Here is a 21,531-nt window from a genome sequence, read left to right as displayed (position 1 = left end):
CGGAGCCAGTTTTGTTTTTTTCCGTAAGTAGAATAGGGAAGGCGTAGGACATACAGTGTAAGCTTTTTGAAGAATACGGAAAGCGGAACCACGTACAAGGTGATAATTTGTGTTTATAAAGCATATACAGTTGTATTTTTTTTCCGAAAATGACCGATCGTTTCGCTAGATAAGACCCTTATTCCTCGTCTGGTATCATTTAAAGCCCTTTGAAGCTGCACTGAAACTGTAATTTTGACCTTCAACCGTTTGGAGGCCATTGAAGTCCACTATAAGGAGAAAAATCCTGGAATGTTTTCATCAAAAACCTTAATTTCTTTTCGACTGAAGAAAGAAGGACATGAACATCTTGGATGACATGGGGGGTGAGTAAATTATCAGGAAAATTTTATTTGAAAGTGGACTAATCCTTTAAATCACATGAGCCAACTCACTACACATAACAACGCGCTATAGATGTTTTTAAAAATACAAACCATTATTTAATTATATTTCAGCATAAACATACATTGTTAGACAGGTAATGAACACAAACTAGCTAACATTTATTTACAGCTGAAATGTTGCACGTATATGTAACAAGCAAAGTATTTATCATAAAGTATTTTAAATAACATTACAAGAAATGTCAGGGAGCTGATTGAAACACCCAAAGAGTCACATTTTTAAAATTTCAGTACTGACTGGTACTGAAGTCTGTACTTTTGACAACTCTAATACAGTGAGACTAAATAGGGTCCAAAACAGCATTTGGCTTTCATTTTATTGACAAAAAAAAATAAAAAAAATAAGTCATACAGGTTTGAAAGGACATGAGGGTGAGTAAATGACAAAATTTTCAAAAACTAAACATTAAAATTTGTCCTTCCTGTTTCAACAAAGGAAAGAATATTGCGTCAAACCATTTCATGGGGTATTTAAAGTAATAAACACTCACCTGAGTGTATCTGGCATCTATGCATTTCCACTCTCTGTTGAGTAAAAAGAGAAAAGTCCATCAAAATCAAAGCAAAAATCACAGCGTAATTTCCAAAGGTAGCAGAAACAAAATCTACAGACTGCTGTAACAGTTGAATGCACATTAAATAGACCTTTTGTTTGTTATTTTCTTAGATAGCCAGCTGGGGAAAAATGTAACCAGTAATTTCCACTAGATGGCGCCAACACCCTCATGTGCCATCACAAAATATGCCATAACAAATTCTGTTTCTGCAGAATTATTAAGGAGAAGCAAATCGCTCATTCATCATTATACAAACATCCTTAATCACCATTTGCAGTGTCAGTTTCATACAAAACCTTAACACAACTATAAGTGTTCTCTCATTGCCATTATATATATAAAAAAATAAGTGTTATGGACCAGGTTTTGACTACTTTTAAGCTTTTTATAATCCATATCCATAAATAGCATTTCATTCCAGGTGTGCTGTTCAGCATAGCATGGGTTCCAGCTGATGCTGTGCCTGTGATTAATATGGACGGGCTGACAGCAAGCTGTGTAAACAGTCATTAGTAATTCATGGCTGGGTCCAGAGCCCCAGGCTTCAATTAACCCCAGTCTATGTTAAATTCTACCTTTCTATCTTTCCTTCGCTTGCTCTTTTCCTCTTCTTACACGTTCTTTTCATATCTCATTCATTTTCATAGCCCTATCATTTGATTCTCTCCTTAATGACCATCGCTCTGTCTTATTTTCTCAGGTTGGTTTGCCCTTAATTGCCTTTGGCTGACTGGCTCCGTCTCGTAATGAATGAATTGGACCGAATGGCACAACAGCTGCACGTTATCAGTTATGGGCAGAAATGGAGAATCCAGTTTGTAATTCTCAATTTATGTAAATTATGCATTTTGTGATTATAATTAAATCATATAATAGACTAAACACGTAATACGCATGTGCAAGAAGGCTGCATACGTCATCGAGGCGTTAAAAGTAAACCGTTAGATTGCAAAGTAAGAAGGAAATTACAGTATTTTACACCTCACATGGAATAACAGTCAATTTTATTGCTGTTAATTTTCTTAAAGGGATAATTCTCCCAAAAATGAAAATTTGATGTTTATCTGCTTACCCCCAGGGCATCCAAGATGTAGGTGACTTTGTTTCTTCAGTAGAACACAAATTATGATTTTTAACTCCAGCCGTTGTGGTCTGTCAGTCGTATAATGCGTGTCAATAGTAACAAAATCTATGAGTGTCAAAAAAAACATGCATAGACAAATCCGAATTAAACACTGCGGCTCGTGACGACACATTGATGTCCTAAGACACAAAACGATCGGTTTGTGCGAGAAACCGAACAGTATTTATATCAATTTTTACCTCTAAAACACCACTATGTCCAACTAACCCTGCACATCCTGTAAGTGAGGTTAATAAACACGTTCTGATGACGGAAGTGATGTCTCGCGCTTTGCTTCAATGAGTGCGAGACATCACTGCCGTTGTCAGAGCGCGTTCAGACCTCACTAACCGGATGTGGAGGGCAGTTGGACATAGTGGTGTTTTAGAGGTAATAATTGATATAAATTGATTTCTCGCACAAACCGACCGTTTCGTGTCTTAGGACATCAATGTGTCGTCACGAGCCGCAGGGTTTCATTTGGATTTGTCTGTGCATGTTTTTTTTTTACTCTTATAGATGAAGTTCCCATTGACATGCATTATATGACTGACAGACGGCAACAGTTGGAGTTAAAAATCATCATTTGTGTTCTACTGAAGACACAAAGTCACCTACATCTTGGATGCCCTGGGGGTAAGCAGATAAACATCAAATTTTCAGTTTTGGGTGAACTATCCCTTTAATTAGGACATCCTTGATGACATATGCAGCCTTCAAACGCGACCTCCGGAGGACGCAGCCTCCGAAATGAATACAGCTAGTATCATTTTCAAATACTTTGAAACCAGTTTTGAAAAGTTTGCATTTTCAGTAAATGAACGGCCAAAACGTTTTTAGTTGAAAACGATGTCGTGTAAACAGCCCCTAAAATACACAAAAATTAGCTAAGCCGATTCTGCATTCTTTCAGACAGCAAAGTTTGATTATAAATAGGGATGTCCAGATCCGATCACGTGATCGGAAATCGGGCCCGATCACGTGGTTTCAGACTCGATCGGAATCGGACGTTACCTCCCGATCAGGACTCGGATATATGTATTAGGGGTGCAACGGTTCTCGGTAAGAAAAAAATCGAACCGTACGGTTCTCCACTTACGGTTAGGTACGCACTTGCACTGCGGCCCATCTCGAATGACGACGCATCTATTGGTTAATATGGTTTAAAACAGCAACGTGGAAAACAGACAGAGTTCAGATAATGTATGTTTCAGTCGATGGATGCGCAAAACGTTACAACAACGATAATCAGAAAGCGTGGACAAAACAGTCACTCTTTGTAAACTGTTAACTGCGAGTGCCGTCTGCTCTAATGTCCAGTCATTTACGCCGTCATCACCCGGGTGTTGATACAGGTGAGACCTGAACAGCACATGTTGCTGTCTGTGTTTAAACTAACTCATTTAAGCCTTGCTGATTTAAACCTTCAAGAACAAGACGCGAAAGAGAGCTCGCGCGCGCTGTGAGAAGATTTGTGTGCGCTCATCCGAAGCGTGCACACGCTTATTTCAGTCAACGCGCAAATACTGAGTTCTCTTTCAAGTCTTGCGCTTCAGCGGACAAATTCATACAAAAATTATGTCAACATGCCCGTCTTAGCGAGTATCCTAGCAAACATAGTCGGTTATGTCTTAAGTGAACGTATATTAGTCGAGAAAGACATCGCATGTGTAACAGTATATGTACTGGATGTGCATGTCTTAAAGGGAAAAAAAAAAACTATTCCTGCTGCCTGTTTTTAATGTTAAATCAAACAACAAATAACAAAGAAATCACTCACTGCTCTTGACTGAATAGTTTTTGTAACTTCAATAATGATTAATCATTATTTATTTTATACAGTAAAGATAATATGCAGTGATATTTTATATTTGATTACTATTTGATTACTGTTAGATACCTGAAAAACCTGAAAAGCACTGTTCCTGGATCCTGGATCTGTTTTTTTCGCTCTTCTTTATTCTTTTTTATGTATTATAGAAGTATCGGATCGGGACTCGGTATCGGCAGATACTCAAAATCAAATGACTCGGACTCGGACTCGAGGGCAAAAAAACGTGATCGGGACATCCCTAATTATAAACTTCTGGTTCATTTTCCCTTTTATTTTTTAGTGTTTCAATTGAAGTTACCATAATCTCATGTTACCATATTTGGTAACATTCACAATGTTACCACGCAATTTCCCTTTAATTTTGACCCCATGTCTCTTAGCTTTGAGGCTATGTTTGTGTACTCTTAAAAGTATACAAAATTAGCAGATTAACTTTTCCTGAAAAACTGACCACAGATATTGATGAAATCATTTTATTTTTAGGGATGTATACACATATTTATCCAATACAACCTCCCCTGTTCCTCCCCTTTTCGTCAAAGGTATTTTCTTTTTTTTTTCCAAAATAATTTTGCATTTTTATCCTGTCCCAGATTTGTTTTGAATGGGAGTTATGAATTGTGTATAACCTCATATTGTCACTCAATTTGACAAGAGATAACTCTGAAATGCAAACAAATATCTCTCCCATGGTAAGACAACACAAAGACAAAATAATGTTAATCTTACTGTCTCCCAGCAGCTCCTCGGACATGAGTCCATCCTGCCTGTTGCCCAAAACGAAGGCCAGGAAAGAGAGAATAAGGGCGTCCAGGATGCCCATAATAGCCAGGATGTACGCCCAGCGCACTGAGCATGCTCCGATGGTGTATTTGTCCGTCCCTTCTCCGCACATCCTCTTCACCTCATCAGCATCCCAGCCGTCAGGATATATCATGCAGCCCAACACCAGACACGTACCTGAGAATGAAAGCAGGCATTGTGAGATGTCCAGGTAAAATAAGTTCTATGGATTTAATCAACTGCAGAATCCATTTCTGTACTCAAGCGATATGATAGATGCCGTTTCTAGAGTGTAAGCTAGGGAACAAAATGAGCTCAGATGAAAGAAGTCATGGCAGTTTTGTTTGTTCAATTATGATATGGCTGACAGATGAGATGAATGAGAAGAGAGGTACCGGTAATACTGGGCAAGCCCCCAATTTATATTCACATACATACACACAAAGCTCACTGTTTACAGCTGCTATGAGTAATTTTTGAAAGACTTGCACACCATACAAAATTGCAAAACTAACTTGATAGTTATGTTTCTGAAGGAAATGTGATTCTTGCCAGTGTAAAACTCACAGCCACAATGCTTGTTTGTTTGGGTGTTCTGGTGGTTGCTTAATGGCCCGAGTAAAAAGAATTGACTTCAAGGTCTCCTAGATTTGGCTTAAAGGGTTAGTTCACCCAAAAATGAAAGTTCTGTCATCAATTACTCACCCTCATGTCGTTCCAAACCCGCAAGATCTTGGTTCATCTTCGGAACACAAATTAAGATATTTTTTGATGAAATCCGAGAGGTTTTTTATCTCCCATAGAAAGCAACCATTACCATCATCAAAATTACCACATTCAAGGTCCAGAGAAGTAGTAAAGACTGTTAAAATTGTCGACGTGATAAAACGAAGATGAACGAAGGTCTTGCGGATTTGGAACGACATGAGGGTGAGTAATTAATGACAGAAATTTAATTTTTGGGTGAACTAACCCTTTAAGTACTTTCTTCAGTGCAAATCCAGGGTATTTTTGTATAGCCATTTTATAGTCTGCCCAAAAGAATGAGTCTGATTCCTTGTCCACCATTGTTCAGGAAGTCCTGCTTCAAAGGGTAGAATCAGGTGTGTTCGATTTGTCAAAGTCAAGTTTATTTCTAGAGCACATTTAAAACAACAGAAGTTGGCCAAAGTGCTGTACATCCAAAATCATAAAATAAACAACAACAAAGAGACAAAAACAAAACATACAACTCTCAATTACGACATGGATTTTTTTGTACAGTACAAACACTTTGTTTGTAATGTGTGCTGTTGATGTGCCGCTGGGAACAGTGTTGGGAAACACTTGTCTAGCTACAGTTTGTGACAGCTTATGAGTTGCATTACCCTTCCATTATTACATATTTCACCGGACAAGCAATAGATCTGATCTCAGATCAGCAGCAGCTGTGGGCGCCTACATCATCCCTGATGAATTGAGAATGGAAAAACGCATCTTTCAGGAGTATCAGACAAGGCCTAGACATGGTAAATCCCAGAAGACATTGTGCTGAGATAGGAGAAAGCTGCATGTGCCAGTTTTGATGCATTGATAGTGTTCTGCAGGTACAATCCGTTACACAAGAGGAATCATTTATAATGTCATCAGGGCTTTCTCTTCAGTTACACGACAAAATGCTTTAGGTACGTTCATGCCATGTCGTAATTACCCGCAATGATTTTGAACTTAAAAAAGCCTTCATGTTCTTGTAGAACTTGTAATTACAAAATGTAAACTCATAATTTTCTGAGAGCTACAACTTGTACCATGTACCACTGCAGATTTAAGGTATGTTCGATTCGAAGCAGCACTGTGCAGACTGATCTGTGTATGACATCAAAGTACCATGAGAGTGATTCGAAATCATACGGAGCTTTATTTATGGTAATTACGACATGGCTTGAACGCAGCATTTGATGCTAGGCTTAAGTATACTTTGGAAACAAGAAGGCCACCACTGCTGTAGTTACCATTGAGGGGGATTTTTTATTTTTTTTTGGAGACCTGACTTGGGGATGTGTTAAAGAATGACTGAGTGAAGTTGAGTACAAACACTACTAGCTATGTTTACATCACCCTGTTTTTATGCGCATTTTGAAGTATCGCATCAGAAACAAGTGATGGAAATGCCAAATTTCAGGGGGAAAAATGCCTTAATTCACAAAAAAAGGTTTTTGACTTGTGCGAAAAAGAGTTAATGCGAATAATGGGAAGCATTGCACAACTTCTGGTTGTGAAACCGCTGAGATTAAAAGGTGCCAAAGAACATGTTTTCAAAAGATGTAATATAAGTCTTAAGTGTCCCCTGAATGTGTCTGTGAAGTTAGCTCAAAATACCCCATAGGTTTTTTTTTTATTAATTTTTTAAACTGCCTATCATTATAAATGCGCTGATTCAGGGTACGCGGCCCCTTTAAATCTCGTGCTCCACGCCCCAAGAGCTCGCGCTTGCCTTAATCACCATAAACAAAGTTCACACAGCTAATATAACCCTCAAAATGGATCTTTACAAAGTATTCGTCATGTCTAATCATGTAAGTATGGTATTTATTTGGGTGTTTACATTTGATTCTGAATGAGTTTGATAGTGCTCCGTGGCTAAAGCTAACATTACACACTGTTGGAGAGATTTATAAAGAATGAAGTTGTGTTTATGAATTATACAGACTGCAAGTGTTTAAAAAATGAAAATAATGACAGTCTTGTCTCCGTGAATACAGTAATAAACGATGGTAACTTTAATCACATTTAACAGTACATTAGCAACATGCTGACGAAACATTTAGAAAGACAATTTACAAATATCACTAAAAATATCATGATATCATGGATCATGTCAGTTATTGCTCCATCTGCCATTTTTCGCTATTGTTCATGCTTGCTTACCTAGTCTGATGATTCAGCTGTGCACATCCAGACGTTAATACTGGCTGCCCTTGTCTAATGCCTTGAACATGGGCTGGCATATGCAAATATTGGGGGCGTACATATTAATGATCCCGACTGTTATGTAACAGTCGGTGTTATGTTGATATTCGCCTGTTCCTTGGAGGTCTTTTAAACAAATGAGATTTATATAAGAAGGAGGAAACAATGGTGTTTGAGACTCACTGTATGTCATTTCCATGTACTGAACACTTGTTATTCAACTATGCCGAGGTAAATTCAATTTTTAAATCTAGGGCACCTTTAAATTCCTGAAGAAATGGGAAAACCTTTCACAAGTGAGAATGTGTTGGTTTGTGTTTTTATATTTATTAACTCAATATTACATGTTTTTAGTATGGTACTTTTAATGTTTTTTACTTTTACTTTGGTAACTTTTTAATGTCATGTCAGCTGACCCCTTCGTCTTGTATTTTTTAGTTTAGTGAAATCATCTGCTGAAATCTATTTCATATATAGATATTCATACATATGTCTAACTACAGTTACAGACGCTGTCAACTTGCTCTTGAATGTTCACGGACCGCTCCAATATGGCGGATGGCTTATGTATAGCGGCCCATTGAAACGGCTGCTAATAAGGCATCTGTGTGTGTGTGTGTGTGTGTGTGTGTATATATATATATCTATATCTATATATATATCTATATCTATATATATATATATATATATATATATATATATATATATATATATATATATATATATATAGCACCGATGGTGTGAGGATGTATTGTAATTGCTTTGTCTATTATTCTTCTTCTCTGAAATGAATTGTTGAGGGCCTAGACATACTCGAAAACTCATGAAACTTTGCACACGTCAGAAGTGGTGAAAATTTACGTCTGATATGGGTTTCAGAATTAGGTGTGGCAAAATGGCTCGATAGCGCCACCTACAAAATTTCAATTAAGCGCCCTTCGCACTACGTTTCACATACAAGAAATTCGGTAGACACATTTAACAGCCCAATCCCTACAAAAAAGTCCCTGGGTGCAAAATCTGAAAACCCAACAGGTAGTGAGATATTTTCCAGATTACTTTAATTACTTTTAATACTTTAATATCCTCCCCCTAGAGATTTTATCAGATAAACATCATATTTGTTCAGTCTAATCTAAAGGTCTTTGCAACGTTAAATTGTGAAGATTGCGAAGTAGAGTTTTCGCTGAAGGGCGTGTCCGTGATGGCCTGACAAAATTCGATGTTTCGCCATGAAACAGGAAGTTGTTGTAACTCGAGCATACAATGTCCAATCTGCCTCAAACTTCACGTTTGATAAGTGCCCTGGCCTGAAGACATCTACATACCAAAAATTTAGTTATAGTCATAGCGCCACCAGCTGGTAGCAGGAAGTGTGGCAAATACAAATGACATAGTCCTCCTATATTTATATACTTAAATGCATATTGCCCACCATGCTTTGTTTTCCTAAAGCCAACGGGTGCGAGGGCCCTTTCATCACTGCTTGCAGCTTTATTTTTTCTTGGTTTCTGCAAACTTTGAAAAGATTCCCTTCACGTTTGAATGGAAACCCAGCTACTGTCACATCAAGAAGGCCCCCTGTTCAAGTCTCGGAGTTTGTGTGTTGACGTGGATTTTCTCTGGGTGCTCCAGTTTCCCCCACAATCCAAAAACATGCAGAATACACCTAACTGGAGACAATAAATGATATGAGTTAGTGTGTGAATATGTGAGGCAATGGACTATGCCAGGGGCCGTAGGCAAGGAAAAACCCAAGGTTGTCCCAGGGTCTTCAATCCTACTCGTAGAGCACCAGAGATTAGCTCCAAATCACATGCCTGGGATTTTGACTCATTTAGCTAGTTTATAAGGCTACAGGCTTCCTCGACCAAACTACTGTTCCCATCATCTGCTATGGCACTGAGAAAATGGTAAATAGACAAAGCATCAGTTACATATTTTGCTCTTCATTTTGTGCCACTGCAAGAAAGTGAACAGAGAAATTGGCCAACTGTTTATTCCAACCAAAATCACTTAAATGCACATCATGCAGTAATTACAACGTCCAAACTCATAAGTAGGTACTTTCCAGCAGGACTTGAAAGCAGCATAACTGGTTGAATGGAAGACAGTTTAACATTTACATTTTATCATTTAGCAGACACTTTTATCCAAAGCGACTTACAAATGAGGAGGACAGCTGAAGCAATCAAACCAAATGTTTTAGCACAGTCAGGAAAAAAAGGGGAAAAGAAGAAACTTAAGGTGCGAGTAGGTGGCATTGCCAGAGTTAGAAAAGCTCGCATTCGGATGCTGCCAAATGAATCAGGCATGATTAACACATCCCCTATTTTTCTTTGTCACACAGTTTGCTGTTTCACAAAATAGCTATAGACATGAACAGTCACTAAAAGCCTTTTCCTGCATCCTATATCTCTGTCCCTCGATCTCTCGCTTTAATCTCTTGGCTCATGCATCTAATAAGCAAAACTTCAAAAGACATTCATCATCATTAGACTAATAGCCATCAGCAGACTAATAGTAATCACATTAAAGCTCAGAGCCAATCACCCGCATCCCTGCGTCCACAGCTTATTTTCACTGCAGTCACTCTAAGAGGGTTCACAGGTTTCTTCTAGGGGCTGTTTATGGCACCGCAGCTAAGGCTATCACTCGTGTAACCGGCCTTCCCTTCTTTTGGTTGTTAAACAGTGTCCTATACAAGTGCGGCATGGCAAGTTTTCAAGTAATTTGCACACTGAAATTGAAAATGCTGCAAGACGCAACACTATCACAACCAATCAGAACATATTAGATGTTTAATCTACATGTATGTGGAGCAGGATTTTGGACTAATGAGATTTCAGCGTGAGCGGGACTACACTGGCTATGCTGAGGAAATAGAAAAAGAAACCAAATGGTTTATTTCCATGCCTTCCAACAATTTCTGTCAGTTTCTGGCTCAATCAATGGTGCAAGTTTGGGTGGGTCCCTAGTTTTTGTTTTTGCGTGGCAGCACAGAATATCATATGGGACATCACTGGAGGGAAGGTTGCGGAGTGTACTGCTTTAAAACTGACCATATTCATGGACCCATATTCACATTATGTGGGAAATGCTTATAAATAATTGAAAACATCAGCATTTTCTCTCATTACACATCCTCTCCAGAGCCTGCAGCACTGCACCACACACATATACTAATGAAGAGAGGCTCTTCAGCTAAACCTTTCAATGTTATTGAAGAGACACACACAGCTGAGCTCTGATAATGAGCTGTCCTTATCTCAACCATCTTGCGAAAGACAAGTTGTCTTTTTCATCCCATTTTCTCTTATTTTTATGTAATAGATGCAGTAGAATAGATTATGCGAAGGGAACCTCGTGGTTCTGTACTATCGCTAGCTCTTTTCTAATAGATTAGACTGCGGTTGTATTGTGAGGGCTTTGATTTTGCTGGCAGCGAGCACTCATGCTGCATCTGGGTCAGTGAGAGTGCTCTGAATGCAGATGCTGAGAGTGTCACATCCGAGATGCGTTTGTAGATAGCGGCTATAAATAGGAGGATTCTGCGTGTGAGAGAACATGCTTCCGTAAGGAAAGATACATTTGTGATACCCTTCTCCGTGCCCTTAGTCTTTACTCTTCTCTGCATATCTATTTTTCATGCTATCCTGTAATCTCAGGCAACGATTTATTGATGAAGCTCTTCGATGGAGATGTTTTGAAGAATGTTCACAACTGCTCTTTTCCGTGCAATGGGTACAAAAAAACAAAAACAAAAAAAAAAATCATAAACATACCATAAATGTAGTCTATATTAGTGATTCCCAGCCTTTTTTTCCAAATGACCCCTATTTTAGCATTCAAAATCCTTCAAAATTGTGTCCGACCCATGTTCGGTATGTCCTGGAGAGCCTTAGTCCTTCGAAGTTTAGCTCCAACTCACCTGCCTATAGCTTTCTAGCAACCCTTCAGACCATGATTAGCTAGGACTTTAATTTTTTAGAGGGAAAAACACAAAAGTAGATGTTTTGAGGAATGTTCCATGCAGTGGGCTCCAAAATCACCATAAACATACCATAAAAGTAGTCTATATCAGTGGTTCCCAAACTTTTTTTCCAGGCGACCCCTATTTTAACATTAAAAATTCTTTAAAATTGTACCCGACCCGTGTTTGGTAAAGATCTCATTCAGAAGAGAATTTGTCTTAACATCCAAGACCCTGTCCTCTGCTTCTAAATACTTCACATCCTCCTTTGCGGTGATTGGATTCATTATCCATGTGCATTTGGCAACATGTTCATCAACATAAGAGAATTGTGGCTTCATCTCTTCCTGTAGCAGTTCCATGTGACTCGGGTAAATTCCCATCAGCCTGTTTGAGAAGTGATAGAAAGTGTTTTACATCCTGTTTCAACAGTTTCTGATTTCCACTTTACGCACAAATGCGTCAACGATTTCCTTGCATTCCAGTTTGTTTGCATCCGCGCTCTGCATGCACTTGTTTGTTTCGTATAGACTGAAAATATCAGACAGGAATGATGTTCTAAAAAGAAAGTCATTGGTCATCAAGCATTTTCTGGTTGATCAGTCTCAGGAACTCCTTTATTTTTTCTTTCAGTACAATAAAACAAGCTAACACTTGGCCCTTGATAGCCAGAGCACTTCGATATGAAGGAGTGTCTGGTGCGCCTCATCTTCACACCAGCTCCGAAAAGATTTGTTTGTTCACCGGACGGGCTGACACTCAACTGTCTTGAGTGTTTCATTCAGCTCATTACAGAGATGGCTGTTGGCCAGGGCTTGACGATGGTGAAACATATGGTCTAATTTTAAGATACATATATATTGTTTTCTGTCATTTTTGGAGCTTGATAGTCCCAGTCTCCATTCATTTTCATTGTATGAAAAAAAAGAAGATTGGACACTGCAAATATGAACATTCATCAAAATGTTGCATGGGTTGCATTTGGAATGACATGAGGAATGCGTATTTGATGGCAGAATTGTCATTGTTGGGTGAACTATTTCTTCAGCCATGCATTCGCATACAAGTTAGTAGTGAAGGATAGAAGAAAGGTGCATCCGCAAACTCATTTTCCCCCTAACATCCCTTGACTTGGCATTTGTTTGAAAATGTGTTTACATCCCAGCCAATGGGAGGCGAAGAAAGAAGCACTAAGGACGATATGGGAAGGAGACAAGATGGATGGAGAGAGGAGAAGATAATGCAAGGTTGAAAGACTTCATGTCTCTCCTCGCCTCTTTCTCGCTAAGCTGCCGTTGTTTGCTGCTTAATGTATTGTCAAGGCAGGAATAGAATAGAGCCTCAGGGTTTGTGTTTCATCCTGAGAATGGCAGCTTGTTGTTTTTCTTTGCAGTAAGGGATGAATGGTGGGAAAGAATAGAAGTAAAAGAGAAAAAGAGAGATAGCGAGAGAGAGGAAAAAACACCCCAGTGCATCCATGGTAATGTAAAACTCTGTGCTTCAGCAGTGAGACACTAGCTTTTCTCTAGAACCTAGTGGGCTACCTTCCTAGACAACATTTTAGGACACCATAGCAGTGCTCCTCAACATTATGTTGCCTTCCAATACTTCGTTTTGGCCAAATACTAGGGTAAAATCACATTTTATGCTTATTAGAGTAGTGTTTTTCAATCCTGGACCTGGGGACCCACCACTCTGCACATTTTAGGGCTTTTCACACTACGCTTAACGCTGAGTTATCGTCGTTCTAAACACCGCTTTTAACCCCGGGTAAAGGAACTTTTCACACTTGTAATTAAGAAGCAGGGTTAGCACCGCTTTTGCAGTATTAATCCCGCATTGAGGTAACAAACTTGTACAGTGTGAAACAACTCGGTGTTAGAATTTTATGACTAGATGCTTAGCAACAGCTAACCAATAGCGTCCATCATATTCACATGCTTTAGACAGTCCCAGAAACACTGCGCATTGTATATAAACAGTAAATTCGGTGTTTGAGAGGAACAATGTCAAATGCTTTACAGTTCCATTTATTATAAACTCGATAATACAGTTAGCAATATGAGGATGCGCAATGCTAAAGCTATGTAAATAGGTTGCGTGCTACGTTTATCCAATCAATGACACCGCAAGTTTGCAGATGAGAACGTTAACCCAGAGTTTAGGAATGTACAATGTGAAACGTCAGTTTTTGAATACCCAGGATTAATTGTTAACCCTGGGTGAAACATGACGCATAGCCATTCCATTTACCCGGATTTAGAATGACCCAGGGTTAACAATTTCAAGAGTGAAAACTCATTTTGTATGTCTCCTTTATTTAACACACCTGACTCAGAGCATTAGCTTGTTAGGAAAGAGCTCCATAAACTGAACTGTGTGTCAGATAAGAGAGAAAAATGTGGAGAGCGGTGGGTTTCCAGGACCAGGATTGAAAACCTGTATTAGAGCATTGCATTGTTAGCTTAGCAACATGCTAACATTAAACTAAAGATGTTCAGGTACAGAAATTGTAATCTAATGTATAACTATAGAATAGATAACTTTATTAAAGTTAATCAAGAGCAGTTACAGATGCATAAAAATGTTTTTAATGTTCAAAATATAAAACGTTTAATACTCTTATTTGAAATTTTAAAAAAAAATGAAGACACTTTAAATGTGAAATTAAACCCGCCAGTACGTGGCAGAGAATCACTGTTAATGAGCGAATCAGATTCAACCGATTCAGTCAAGCGGCTGATTCATTCAGGAAGTGTTGCTTAGAGACGCAAAACAATTCTGTGGACTTTGTTTGGAACTATTTTCGTTGGCGAAATACAGAGAAACAGACGATTTGGTGTCTAAAATGTAAGTCACTTGATATTAAGTTCTTGTTCATTAAACTGTACGCTGAATAAATCAATATCACATTTGTAATCATGCTAATATTTGGAGAAAAACGGCACTCTTTGTGTAATATTGGTTAACGGAGATGTTAAATTATATAAATATGAAATATATACAGGGGCATTTTTGCCCCTTATCTTGAATTTTGGGGGCATTTTAAAGGCATTTTAATAGACTAAATCACGCAGTGAAAGCGTACACTTTAATATGCGCACGTGTGCACTTAATGGATGTGTTTTTGTTTGTTTTTTTGTAAAGTGAGGGACATACTCAATAATTTCAGATCGTTAAATCAACAATTACGATATCATAGACGATATATAACGCACACCCTACAGCACTGGCCCGATCGGGCAAGTGACCGGTGCGTCTACTGTCGCGAGCGTCGTCCACACTGGCCCCGGGCCATCGGGCAGTCCTTATTGTAGAGCCCTGTACTGGAATTAGTTGTAAGTTGCTGTCTGTGTAGACCATTTCAAATAAGTTACTTAAGAAGTTACATTTCAGTTAGGAAGCTGCCTAATAGTAGATAGCAAAGCAACTCAATAGGTTTTTGAACCGAGCTAGTAAAAGCACTCACACTAGCACTTTTGGTGCTTGTTTGACATCAGAATTTGGTTATTTGGATGATGTGAACTCTTGCACAAACCATACCCAAATAGGTGGTCTGGGTTACGGTTCATGTGTACGCCAGTAGGCTACAGCTGCTGATATGAACGCAATTGTACTAAATCACAGAAGTGATTAAACTACGGATGACGTTTTATTCGGTAAAACTGTATTTGTGTGTGTTTTCATCCAATTTCTTGACAAGCAGGACTAACACACTGCAAGCAGAGAGAATGTACAGGAGAATGTGTGTATATATATATATTCTGCTTGCCTTCAGCAGAAATGGACTCTTGCGTTCTTTAGAACATTTGCAGTATATAGACGGCATATTAGATGCAATTGCCATTATGTGTTAACGCTTTGGAAACAAAAGTATAAAAGTGAGGTGAGCAACACTATGCATTTTGCTGCCGTCTTTTGCATCGTCATTATAGCAACAAGAGTAAACAGCTGTCACTTTGATAATCAAACATAATCCACAATACAACCCAAGTTGTTCTGAACTTGGGTTCAGCACAAGCAATCAAAGCACCCTTAAATTTACACAAACACAAAATTAGGCGATAAAAGTTTACATACCGCAAATTGCTTTAGCGTATGTCCAACATTTACACATATCCAAGAACTCTGAATTGATTAATTTCAGTCCATTTTTACAGCTTGCCACTGAATGTGTCTCATCACATTGATGGAAATACATCAGTGGGAGTGCTGCAGAATCAATGCCTCTCTGTTACGGACATTGTGGGAGATTTGTAGATGCTCCCTTGGGCGACAAGGTAAGTAGTAAAAATGATTTAAGATTAAATTTACAGGCCCGTGTCTCCCTGGGATGGCTGGTTTTTAGCAACGGGAGCTTGTATCAAAGCTTATGTAGGCATCTCTGATATATGAAATCATCAACACTGGCTTAATAGACAACCACACACCTCATGGATTGTTTTAAACATTATCTATCTATCTATCTATCTATCTATCTATCTATCTATCTATCTATCTATCTATCTATCTATCTATCTATCTATCTATCTATCTATCTATCTGTCTGTCTGTTACCCTATTTGTTCACCTCATCATGTATCCAACTATGTAGATGCAAGCTGTGCTTTTACGCATAACTGACGCAAGACAAATTTGGGTTCAGCCTGCTTTAGACAAACATCTGTCTATGACTGTGTGAATTAAAGCCTAGACTCCAAATGATTTGCCTCTCTGCTTTGACAGTGGCATATGTTACATATCACAGGCTTGCATTTTCAACCTCAGACAGCGGATCCCACTGTGGATTATTTCAAAAGTAGGTTTCGCTAAGAGTTTTGGGTCTGCAGTGGATAAACACAAATAAGACATAATACTGCCGACAAAGGAAATGTTTAAAATGGAATAGGGGCTAATTGCATACTGCGGAGTATACACTTTATACTACCTCATATTTTTAAATAACGTGAAACGGCACAGATTAAATTTCAAAGTGTGCCACATTATTGACGCATGACCTGACTTATAGATTGAGATGCACTGATATATCGGCCAATAATCGGTATTGGCCAATAAAAGCAAATTTTCACACTATCGGCTATCGGGCGATAATTTAAAAACAGCCGATAGTCATGGCCAATATATCTTGTCAATCAAAAGTGGGCAGGAAAATGCACTGCACTTGGGCTTTGTGTAAAGAAAATGCTAAGTAACCAGTTTGATGTTCAAGATTAATTGTAGTTATATTCATTTATATCATTCAGAAGGTTAAGAAATATTAATTTAATCTTCAGAATTTATTTAATGTGTGTTGATATTAATTTGAGTAATGCGTTTGTTTATAACTAATACCAGTTACTCTGAAATGGAGAGAATAAAGTTTTTATTTGCATTTCTTTCAAAATATAATAATTAAAATTATAATGGTTAATTATTAATTATAAAGAAATTATCATTAATTTAAAAAAAGGTATAAAAGGCAGAACTCCCAAACTCCCGGTATCGGCAGATATATAATCGGCTATCGGTATCAGTGGAGCAATTTAGTATCGATGCATCTCTACTTTTAAAATTCATATTAAATACTAAATTCAGTGAGTGGATATCCAGTAGTCACCTTGGTCATTTTACATTTTTTATTTTGTGTAAAATATTGTAAAAAATATCAAATGCTAAAAATCATGGCTGATAAGCATCATTATACTGGGTATGGAAGGTCATTGCATTGTAAAATGTAGCCTCGTATACAGCAAATTACCAAACAGTATGCATACTGTGTACTGCAGAAACAGTAAGAGTAAAACTGAAGTATGATATTCTAGCCATATCCAAAGTCACATAAAGCAGGTGGCTTTCTGAATTTTTAACTTCATTTTAATTGCAATTCTATAAAAAAAAGTTAATAACCCCTTTTAAAAGATGAAAAGAAACAAGACAATGTGTTACAATGCAGCCTCCGAATTAAAACTGCATAAAAATAAAGCGGCTCTAAGGAAACTCTGAGATGTGGTTAGAGTTGTTATTCACGCCGCAACTGAGAATCTGCTCTGAACGCGTGCCAGTTCTGTGGAGTGAGTTGCGTTGTCATGGAGATGCTCTCTGGAATTTCAGTCTTGTGAGGTGTTTGATAAGTGATGGGTGTGTTATTGACTGCAGCGCTCCTTAACTCCGCCCTCCCAGGCAAACCAGGCCTGGCAATGTAGCAGAACTGACACAGAAAGCTCTTTTATCCTACCTGCTGTCTCTTTGGCTATTTTCGGAAAGCGAACTACCATAGTACGCTTACTTTTTCTGCATTATAAAGTACGTATACTTTGCACAGTATGCTAATTTTCTGTATGCATGAAACATCCATATGCCATCTGCATTGCCAAAATGTGCAATACACTACCACAGGCTGATAGCAGTATTATTCTGCCTTCTAAGATTTGTTTGTTTGGAGGACATTCTAAAACAGCATTGCATGTATAATTTGCAGATAAGACATTTGCAATATGCACTGCAACATTCTCAGTGAAGAAATTGATTATAAATGTATTTCATTTAAAACAGCACTATAAAAAAGAATTGTTGGTTTACCTTAAAAAATTAAGTTAACTGGTGCCTTCATTTTGAGTTCATTGAAATTAAAAATTTGAGTTAATAAAATGAAAGCAATTGATTTAATCAACAGAAACTCAAAATGTTATGTTATCTGAACTACATTAATTATCTAAATTGATTTGATAAAAGAAAAAATGTTATAAATCATAAAAAAAACAATCTAATAAAATATTGGATTAGCTACACATTTAATGCTTATTATAATATTACGTTGCTTACTATTTACTACTGCGCAGTATTCACTGAATACTGTTAAATATTCCTTAAAAAAACTAAATGCATTATGCAACCATAAATATTTTGTATGCAACATTGCTGTCACATGACTCAATCACGCCATGCTTAGTGTCCATTTATCATGTCGGAAATAAACACTTGTTTTCTGTTACATTTTTAATCCAATTATGGTACATAATGAAACATTATGAAATGTAAAATCTTACATTTTGGTATCCAAAAATTAGTCAAGAAATAAAAAAACAAAAATGAAATGAAAATTAGTATTTATAGTATTTGAATAACTTTTTTGAATTTTGATTGGATTGTTAAAAAATTTGTGATTGCATTACTAAATTTTTGAACAAAATTAAACTAAACTGTACTGTTTAAAATATTTATCATTGAATAATGCTTACTCTTTCATATGCCATTTCTAAAAAAATGAGTATAAACTATACAGCAAACTATTCAGTAAGCAGTACACTAATATTCCATTTCCAAAAACAGTATCTTTCTCTTTGTCTGCTCTATACATTATTGCAGTTTATGTATACAATAGAACAAATTTAGCCATATGTCCAAAAATATGGTGCATTATGCTTAACATCTTGAAAATATGTTGTCTTAACCTGTTTAACGTGTTCACATGTAACCTCATTACCCTAGACTACATATCCCATAATTCTATGGGGGTGATGAAACAGTAAAGGTGATTGGGAACAGGTGGTCCAATTAATTACTAGCGAGCACGAGCATACCCGCCAAGTGTGGGCGGAAACTAAATGAGCGTGCCAAAATACAGATTTAACCAGAGGAGAGAGACACACAAACACTATGAGCTCTACAGGACACGCATCAAGCCCTTAATAGACAGTAAGAAAAAGCAAACAGATTAAGAGAAAAATCCTCTTTTATCGTTCTGATGCACTTATTTCAACCACACAAGCCGGATTGGCATAGCAAGCCTATTTGGATAGCGACCAGCGCGTTGTGTGTGTATTTGGCAGAATTCAATACTATGTGATAGCTGTTTCCTCTTCCCGGTTGGAAACCAATAAGTTTTGAATCAGAGCCCCAAGGATGGGAGTTTATTTAGCCCTGCCAAGCACTCATTGAAGTGTCCGTGTGATGTGTGGTGTGTCATGCCAAATGCAGTCCTCATCTTCACGGCTTGACAGACACTAGCTTTGCTTCCCTCTCTGCGTTGTGTTGTATTAACACAGCTCATCTAAATTCAGAGATAATCTCTTTCTCTCAGGTTTCCCAGACTCAGAGGAGGGAGCATTTCTTTGAATATTCTACAGATGTCCTCTTTTCTTTCTCCGTGTGAGCGGAGCGTTTGAAGTTGGCTGATGATGGGATTGTTTTAATATTCCTCAGATGTGGCGCAGAGCCTAAGAACGTTTTATCCTCGGTGCACTGTGCTGTGATCGGTGTGCTCTGGCTCTCAGATTAGATGCTCTACTACGGGAGCAGAGAGGGCTGATCAATGTGGGCCACCTGTGTGTGTGTATGTGTGTGTAATATATATATATATGTAATTTCCTTAATAAGCCTTTATCTGACCGAGTTCTGCTGTGCTCTAAATCACTCACAAATCTTATGATAATTCGATAATCTCCATTCAGTTTCACACAATATTAGTTGTTTTCATGCCTTTTGCACAACATTGCACCATTTCATGCTTTTCATCTTCAGAAAGATCTTTCTTCTTCCCCATATTGCATGCGAACTGTGACTTGCTTAATAATGTGGAACAACCTCTACGTAGGGTTTCCATTGACCTGGCAAATTATTTTTTCTGAGATTGATACCAGTTATCTAAAAGGACATGGATAAATAAACAAACAAACATTTTCTTAGAAAAACTAATATCTGAATGTTTATTGTACTGAAATCTTACTGATATGTCACTTGCATAATAATTTGGAAAGCAGTGTATGACTGGAAATGACGCGGGCGATATGTGAATCAGTGTCCATCATTTTGTGTGCAACTGGTGATAAAGAAAAAGGCCACGTCGCAATATTGAAAATATTTCCATTTTAAATCATGAAGGCGAGCTAGTTGATATCACACAAACAATGTGCAAACTTTGCGTGAGAGTTATGCGGGTGAAGAAATCTCACATGCCAGTCAATCACTACAGAAACTGACTGACCTTTTGGCATCTGTTGCTGCATTAACGGCACATATTCTCTTAGAGATGATGCGAGATGAATCCATTTTCTTTTCTTAATATTTCTCTTGTGGCCCATAGTGAGAAAAAAAAGTATTTTTCGTGAATCAAGAAGTATTTCGTGTTAAACAAGTTGTTTTTTAAATGAGGAATAGGCTATCTAACAAATATTTTCTTATCCCTGCAGTGCATCGTTTATGCGGTGATGTGCTATGATATCATGGGCCAAATTAATTGCAATATTAATTTAATAATAAAAGCAAATGATAATAAGAATAATAATTTAATAGCCCTGCATGCCCGTCCGTAATAGTACTGCAATGTCCGAGTCTCTCCAGTTTTATGGTGTTTTTTGTGTGTTTTAGTCGGCGCAAGCAAGAAACGTTTACTAGACTGTGGACTAGCTTTGACTCTCCGAACAGTGGCTACCTGCAGCCGAATTTTTATGACCATGGACGGTGCATGTGTACATGCGCCAAACGTGTCTTTCCATGTTCACGGGCAAAGGAGTATCTCTGAAAGACTTGCGCACTCAACTGCGCGCGAGATGGAGCGGAACGTGGGAAATTAAGTATACCTGGGCCTTAACCACTCCAAATTTTAGTGGACTGGAGCTGACGGCTCACATCGGGAAACATATGCCATATATATATATATATATATATATATATATATATATATATATATATATATATATATATATATATATATATATATATACACAGTGGGTACAGAAAGTATTCAGACCCCCTTAAATTTTTCTCTCTTTGTTATATTGCAGCCATTTGCTAAAATCATTTAAGTAAAATCATTTTTTTCCTCATTAATGTACACACAGCACCCCATATTGACAGAAAAACACAGAATTGTTGACATTTTTGCAGAT

General features: G+C 37.7%; 2 protein-coding genes across 4 annotated transcripts in view; one reads left to right on the top strand and one right to left on the bottom strand.

The window, feature by feature from the left end:
* The window catches only part of lhfpl3 (LHFPL tetraspan subfamily member 3), a 65,911-nt gene that overhangs the window by 2,131 nt on the left and 42,249 nt on the right, over positions 1 to 21,531 (bottom strand). Inside the window, exons 2-3 of the mRNA XM_048155265.1 lie at positions 4,690 to 4,920; positions 938 to 971 (exon numbers count right to left, since the gene is read on the bottom strand). Of these exons, the coding sequence (XP_048011222.1) occupies positions 955 to 971; positions 4,690 to 4,920 (248 nt within the window). The 3' untranslated portion in view covers positions 938 to 954. The remainder of the gene's footprint in view (positions 1 to 937; positions 972 to 4,689; positions 4,921 to 21,531) is intronic.
* orc5 (origin recognition complex, subunit 5) overlaps positions 4,822 to 21,531 on the top strand; it is a 70,485-nt gene continuing 53,775 nt past the window's right edge. Inside the window, exon 1 of one of the 3 annotated variants that reach the window (XM_048155264.1) lies at positions 4,822 to 4,954. The gene's annotated coding sequence lies outside the window, so the exon portion shown is untranslated. The remainder of the gene's footprint in view (positions 4,955 to 21,531) is intronic. The other 2 variants (XM_048155260.1, XM_048155262.1) reach the window with 2 other exon arrangements.

The sequence above is a fragment of the Megalobrama amblycephala genome, linkage group LG14 (genome assembly GCF_018812025.1).
Source record: "Megalobrama amblycephala isolate DHTTF-2021 linkage group LG14, ASM1881202v1, whole genome shotgun sequence".
Classification (NCBI taxonomy): Eukaryota; Metazoa; Chordata; class Actinopteri; order Cypriniformes; family Xenocyprididae; genus Megalobrama; species Megalobrama amblycephala.
The sequence above is the reverse complement of the archived record's forward strand: the minus strand, read 5'-3'. Positions and strand labels throughout refer to the sequence as shown.